This window comes from Antedon mediterranea, chromosome 1, assembly GCF_964355755.1.
Source record: "Antedon mediterranea chromosome 1, ecAntMedi1.1, whole genome shotgun sequence".
Classification (NCBI taxonomy): Eukaryota; Metazoa; Echinodermata; class Crinoidea; order Comatulida; family Antedonidae; genus Antedon; species Antedon mediterranea.
In genome coordinates this window covers 30,445,745-30,453,324 of record NC_092670.1, presented here as the reverse complement: position 1 = coordinate 30,453,324, position 7,580 = coordinate 30,445,745, and the positions used below count along the sequence as shown (strand labels likewise).

Sequence of the window (7,580 nt, the reverse complement as noted above, 5' to 3'; positions counted from 1 at the left end):
GGCCTAGTAGGAAGGAGCTGATCGTATTCATTTTACAATACATCTTCAAGATGGTGCAACTTGATTGCATAGAAAAACGACTCGTTTCATTTTATAAACGCTATGGCAAATTCATTTCTCGTCATCCCATCCCGTTTTTAATCGTACCCGTGTTAATTACTATCGCATTGGGATGCGGAATGATATATCTCGAAAAACAGACAGATGTAGAAGAGTTGTTTACGCCTACAAACGGACGAGCTAAGGACGAGCGTGATGTGGTTGAAGATGTCTTTATTCATGATAACAACGTAACTGTTAACCGCCTGACAACGCTAGGCCGATACGGAAGAATGATACTAGTGGCAAAAGACGGAGGTAATGTAATCACAGAAGAAATTATATCAGAGGTGTACACGTTAATTGAAATTGTGCAAAACATTTCAGTAACCGACTCGCAGGGTGTGGTAAAGTTTGATGATATCTGTCTGCAGTGGTTAAGAGAATGTCAAACGGATGGCTTTGTTTACACCTTTCCTAAAGGTTCTTCTATGAGAGAAAAGAACGTCACCTATCCCGTATATGAAGATGTGTTTATCGGTAGCTTATTTGGTGGTGTTGAGCTTAAAGGAAACACAGATGTTATTAGCACAGCCGCCGCAATCCAGTTAATCTTTTACCTCCGCATAGATGACGTAACTGCCGACAAATGGGAAGACGCATTCCTGGAAACTTTAGAGTCTTATGATGGAAACTTGGTTGAAGTTTACCGATACACATCGCGTTCTCTCGAACTTGAACTCGAACACGCTAGCGATTCGGTATTTACTTCATTCACAATTGCTTTTACGATTATTATCAACTTTGCAATCTGGTCCAGCATTCGTCTGGATAACGTTCAGAACAAACCATGGTTGGCATTGATGGGTGTTGTGTCTGCGGGCTTTGCAGTAGTTTCAGCGTTTGGCTTTCTCATGTATTGCAGAGTGCCGTTCATTGATATTGTTGCCACCACGCCAATTCTCATTCTAAGTAAGTACATTTTATTTTAATCTAGTAGAGTATAGTTTACCGGTCATCATATTATTATCAATGTTGTTTCATCTATTTTCTCATAGAAACAATGGAATCAAATTCATTAACGTTTCAATCCTTATTATCTGTTTTTCTGATATTTGCTTGTATAGATACTGTAACCAAACATCATCATATAGAATAGATACTGTAATTAAATATCTACATCACTCTTTTTGATCTGTGTTTTGCTATAGGAAAATTGTAACATTTTGTATTAGTCTTTAATTGTATTTTAATTTTTTGTAATGTATTACTGAAATGAAAGATTGAACACAAAATATTTAAAAAATATATTATCAATAGCATGATGACAAGAAAGACGTTTATAACATTTATAGCGTAATATAAAAAAAAATCTATGGTATATGTAGGCTTAAAAAAAGAGACAGAAAACTTAATTTTATGTATTATATATATATATATGGTAAAAGGTTCAGAATTAAGGTAAACAAAATAGTTGTTTATCGCCACCTTAAAACACAAATATAATAAATATTCACGAAACAAAAACAAAAAGGAAGTAATTTTGCAAATTAAATAAAAATATTGGAAGCATCACGGTATGCTAACTGAAAATGAAATGGTTTGAAAAAGTGTCAGTGACACATTATAAACCTATATGAATTAACTATAGTACCGGTATTATGTTAAAATATTATAATGATATATTTGTAAAAGGCTTAGACAATATATTAAAATTGCCTCAGCAAATATAGACTTACACAGAATTTCTTTTTTAATTTGAGAATAATGTATACATTATGTTTTGGACTCTTGTCAAGTAATAACTGTTGGATTTTCCCATTTAATTTAGTCGGTAATTAAATATCTACATCACTCTTTTTAGTCGCGTGGACGCGACTCTATAGTTCACTATGTCGGTCGGTCGGTCTGTCGGTCTGTCTGTCGGTCTGTCTGTCGGTCCGGTATCACTATGCGTTTTATTGCTTTTCTGTAATTTTTTAACTGTTTTGATGTCAACATGTGGGCATTTACGTGAAATTGTGCACCTCCTATTGTGAATGACGTTAGAGTTGCGCAACGTGATTTACGCGCGATTTAACGATTTTCTCGTATTTAACATAGGTCAAAAACCAAATAACATTTTAAATTGAAACTTTGCAAAAGTTTAATTTATATCAGGCGCTAACTTTCGGTAGAAACAAAAATGTGTGTTTTACACAAAGTTACGCGCGCACGCGCATTTAAAAGTTTAAAATGCGCAAAATTAATTTTTAATCAACTTTCTACGCGTTTCTTGTCATTTTGAGCATGTCAAAAATTCCCATACGCGCGCAAATTTTTCACGCGCGGTGCGCACGCAGCGTTGTATACATACTTTTTCACGTGATTTATGTTTTTGCAGCCGTTTCTAATAATTTTACCAACTTTTAAACAATTTCGACTTAAAATTACGTCATACGAGCACGTCGAATTGGATAATTTGCGCACGTTTTTGATGAAAAAGTTCAAAAATTCGTCAAAATTATGCCTTTTTAGTCGCGTGGACGCAACTATATAGTTCACTATGTCGGTCGGTCGGTCTGTCTGTCGGTCTGTCCGTCAGTATGTCTGTCGGTCCGGTATCACTATGCATTGTAGCACGCGACTTAATGGCTGTTGGCCTTGTTGATCTGTGTTTTGCTATAGAAAAATTGTAACATTTTGTATTAGTCTTTAATTGTATTTAAATTTTTTTGTAATGTATTACTGAAATGAAAGATTGAACACAAAATATTTTAAAAATATATTATCAATAGCATGATAACAAGAAAGACGTTTATAACATTTATAGCGACCATAACAACATTAGTTTTCATTGGTGGCGCGCCATGAATTTGGGCATTCTGCATCGGACGGCCGAAATTAAAGATCGGTCGTCACCTGGACCTATAGAAACCATCAAACCTGTCTCAAGGGGAGCAAGCACACATGCCCCAATATATCAGCATGCGCGCACTGAATTAACATGACGTAATTTGGTTGTTTTTGAAAGTTGACAAATCATAATCATAGACAATTAGCCATATTATGCATTAACATTATAAACTGGTATTTCTATTTATAGGTATTGGTGTAGATGATATGTTTATCATGATAGCATCATGGAGAAAGACGAATATTAGGGGGAAAGTTGAAGAACGTATGGGGGAAGCCATGTCTGAGGCCGCTCTATCCATAACCATCACTAGTGTCACGGACGCTCTTGCATTTGGTGTCGGCGTTTTAGCGGTATTTCCATCCGTACGAATTTTCTGCGCATACACGGGACTGGCCGTTTTATTTGATTACTTATACCAGGTAACTTTCTTTGCAGCATGTATGGCAATTAGCGGGAAACGAGAAAGAGCAAATCGACATTATGGTACGTGTTTAAGGGTTAAACCAGAGGATGACTCTCCGAACAAGTGCTATGCTATCTGTTGCTCTGGAGGTCCATCTCGGAAAACAAGTGGCAAGACAAGAGAAGAATCTCCTCATGCCGTCATGGTTTTCTTCAGAGATTTCTTCGGTCCATTCATCACTCATTCGGTCACTAAGGCTGCTGTGATTATCACTTATCTAGCTTACGTTGGATTGTCAATATGGGGGATTTTAAATCTTCAGCAGGGCCTACAACTACAAAATCTGGCATTGGATGACTCCTACGTAAAACCATTTTATGACTTAGAAGAACAATATTTCAAAACGTATGGACCAGTTGTGTTTGTGGTATTCCCAGAAGAACTGAACAGTTTGGAACCTGCTGTTAACGAAGACCTTTTGAGTACGCTTGCAGTTTTTGAGAATTCAGAATATACATACGAAGAAAACTTGACGGATTGCTGGTTGAGAAGTTTCATCGGATACCTTAATGTTCGAAACATATCTGACGATAGCGACACTGACACACTATTACATGTCTTAAGGTACGAATTCCTTGCGAATCCTTCATTCGAGCATTTTTCTTTAGACGTCACGTTTGGAGACGATGGGGTTATCATCGCATCAAGATGCCTAGTAATAACTAAAGACATCAACACAACGAATAGGGAACGAGATATGATGTCCGATATGCGTGAAAAGGCCGACCAATCAAAGTACGACATCACAGTATATCATCCAGCTTTTATTTTCTTCGATCAGTACACAGCAGTCTTACCAAACACACTTCAAAATCTTGGTATTGCTTTAGCTGCAATGATGCTGGTATCTTTGATCTTCATCCCTCAACCGATTTGTTCTGTGTGGGTAGTGTTGTGTATCCTATCTATAGAGGCAGGGGTAGTTGGGTTTATGAGCCACTGGGATGTGAACTTGGACTCCATCTCTATGATTAATATCATTCTATGCATTGGGTTCAGTGTTGATTTTTCAGCCCACATTGCTTACACGTTCACAGTTTCAGATGGTGTTTCGAAAAATGCCCGAATCATTAAAACTCTATTTACATTGGGCATGCCGATTCTCCAAGGAGCTCTGTCCACTTTGTTTGGAATATCTGTCCTTTCAATGTCCAATGGTTACATATTCCGTATTTTTTTCAAGACTTTGTTTTTAGTTATCGTTTTTGGTTTACTTCATAGTATGTTTTTCCTACCAGTTCTGTTAACATTCCTTGGGGGTAGTGCAAAGAGTGGTGCTGTGGCCGACACCGTGCCAAAAGAAGAAAGTTCAACAGAAAAATCATCTAACATGCACATTAACCATGCTTATAATAATCGTGAATAACGAAACATTTAAAATGTGTGAATTATGTTATAAATAATATATAATTAATACTAACTAGATTTGAACTCGTCACTATGGACGAGTTAGGTGATCCGCAACGCAAACGCAAAATGTACACGTCATACGTTAGAATATTGCGCACAGAAAAACGATTATGCCATTGAACAAATTTTAGTGTGCTCTCATACGCCTAAGTATATACAGTATACACTATATACTGTATACGTACTACATACCAGTGCAGAATAGGTGAAAATAACGGGACCAGCCGTTTCATCCAATTTACCATGATGATGACATCAAAATGAAAAACGTGGATAGCAATTTTGGAAGGAAATTATCTGAGCAACAACATATCAACGTGTTGAATAAATTTGGATACGTAGAATATGAAAGCGCTCTCTTTTAAATGTCATGAACTATGACGCAAAATATGAAATTACGACTTTTATAATTGAACTGGCCATATGATGACGTCATATCATCCGATACGCATAATTTATACATGAATTCGTATCTACAACAATTCAATAGTTTCCAGAAAACGGTTAAATCATAATTATTTCATTCTGAGGAGCTATAACATATTGAAATTTATTGGAATGATTTTATATTCGAGTGGCCATACGATGACGTAATAATCTCCGGTTAGCCATATTAATACATGATCCGATATCTACAACTCATCTACTTCCAGAATATGTAATAAACAAGAAATATTTCTTACAAAAAACGCTGCTCGCTTATTGACGTAACAGTTTTAAAGATATATTGTCCCTCTGAAAAATATTTTTTATTTCAAATTTGTGTTTGAATGTGTCATTTTATTGTCACATAATAGTTATTTTACCTGAAAAAAAATTAATTTAAAGCAAAAAATACTTAAATTGTCTGTCAGACAATGGTTTTTGAGTTATAATTAAACGTTTCTTTTCTTGTTTTACATGTGAACAAATATTATTTTTTGTTACAGAGTCTGTGTTTCATATCAGTCACTTTAGTTTATTTTATTGCTAAGGTCAAGTCTGGGGGTCACTTCATCACGCCTAGATACTTCATTCAAGTGTGAAGTATCATCTGACAGCGAATTATATAATATCATGGGACTCATAAATACCAGAAATGCTTTGGGATTTGTCATTCAACCGTTAGAATTACAGTCGAGTATGCATTTTTAGCAAAACTGTCAACCTTAGATATATAACTGCTGCTTTACTTTCGGTTTCTTAATGAGTCATCCTCCTGGGACGTAGCGGGCTAAAGCAGCAGCGTGAAAATAAACTTCACCACGTAGTTTAGAATCTATGACTGTTTTAAAAAAGGCATAATTTTGACTAATTTTTTAACTTTTTCATAAAAAATGCGCGCAAATTGTCCAATTCGAAGTGCTCGTATGACGTGATTTTAAGTCGAAATTGTTAAAAATTTGCAAAATTACTAAAAAAAAGGCTGGAAAATCATAAATCACGCAAAAGAAAAATGTTTTTAACGATACGTGCGCGCGCGTGGAAATTTTTGACATGCTCAAAATGACATGAAACGCGTAGAAAGTTGATTAGAAATAAATTTTTCGGATTTTAAACGCGCGTGTGCGCGTAACTTTCTGTTTTCCATAGATACCGTAGTTAGCGCATGACATAAATTTACAATTTTCGAAGTTTCAATTTAAATTGTTGTATGGTTATATCGACCTATGTTAAATTCATAAAATCGCGCTTAACTTATGCTGCGCGACTCTAAAATCGTATAAGGAAGTTTCTTGCACATCTACATACTATACAGCTACAGGTCAATCTTATGACAAAGTTATACAATCATATATTGGCCAGAATTAGAGATAGGCCTACGCTGCCAACAAAATTCGTGGAAAGAAAGAAGAATATAGGAAAAAAAAGATCGTGACAATAACAAGGGGTTATCCACCAAGTGCGGATAACCAATAATGGATTAACTGGCATCACTATATTTAACTGTATTTTAAAAGCCTATATTTAATTGCTTTTTAACTAACGTTTTACAATTACTGTAAATAAATGCTGTTTTACAATACTGATACAATATATTATACCAATTTGTAAATAAATTTTGAAAAAAAAAAGAAGTAAAGTTTGTTTGTTCTGTACACAGTTGGAATTTGATAATTGTTTGGCCTACGTGATAAGTTTTTTTTCGTACCAAAATACTGAAAAAAGTATTACCACGCGATCGTTTAATACTCTTGTTAACCAAACGCCAGGTGACCCCACACATGATGTCCAATCAAATGGCAAGCAGCTGTGTGTCTGTGTGTATTATTTATAGTTTATTGTTATTTCGAGTAGATAGTCACGTGAAAAGGAAAGCCAAATATTTGAAATATATGCCTCACAACACACAACAGAAATCATGAATAATAATTAGATTAATATTTCATAAATTATGACACAGGGAGCGCTATATATATATATAAGTGTTCACATTGATTAAATAGGTTGTGTCAACGGTTTGATGCTGTAGTGTAAGTCAGCTATGTGGCTCTCAATAGACATCGACATGTTATGTTTGGAAATAGGTCGGCTAAAAACATTTAATATCATCTTTTATCCATGATAAAAAAAAAGAATAATCCCACACGGGGCACAAAGTACAGGTAATAATAGAGTAAAATGGGTTTGTGGCACCGAGAAACCACGTCACAACAAATCAGTATTGATTCTAAAACCCAGAGTTTTTCGGAACTAGAGATAAATGCCGTGTTTTGCGTCTGGTCAGATGAAAGAGGCTACTTGTACATTTATAGATCTTGTGCCGCTGCACAATAATTAAAAGATGAA

General features: G+C 35.3%; 1 protein-coding gene across 1 annotated transcript; it reads left to right on the top strand.

Annotated features, from left to right (window-relative positions):
- On the top strand, nucleotides 1–5,710 carry LOC140063654 (patched domain-containing protein 3-like). Its single transcript, XM_072110090.1, has 2 exons — nucleotides 1–1,011; nucleotides 3,125–5,710. The coding sequence occupies exons 1-2, from the start codon at nucleotides 51–53 to the stop codon at nucleotides 4,765–4,767; spliced, it is 2,604 nt and encodes an 867-aa protein (XP_071966191.1). The 5' UTR covers nucleotides 1–50; the 3' UTR covers nucleotides 4,768–5,710.
- Nucleotides 5,711–7,580: the final 1,870 nt, after the last annotated feature.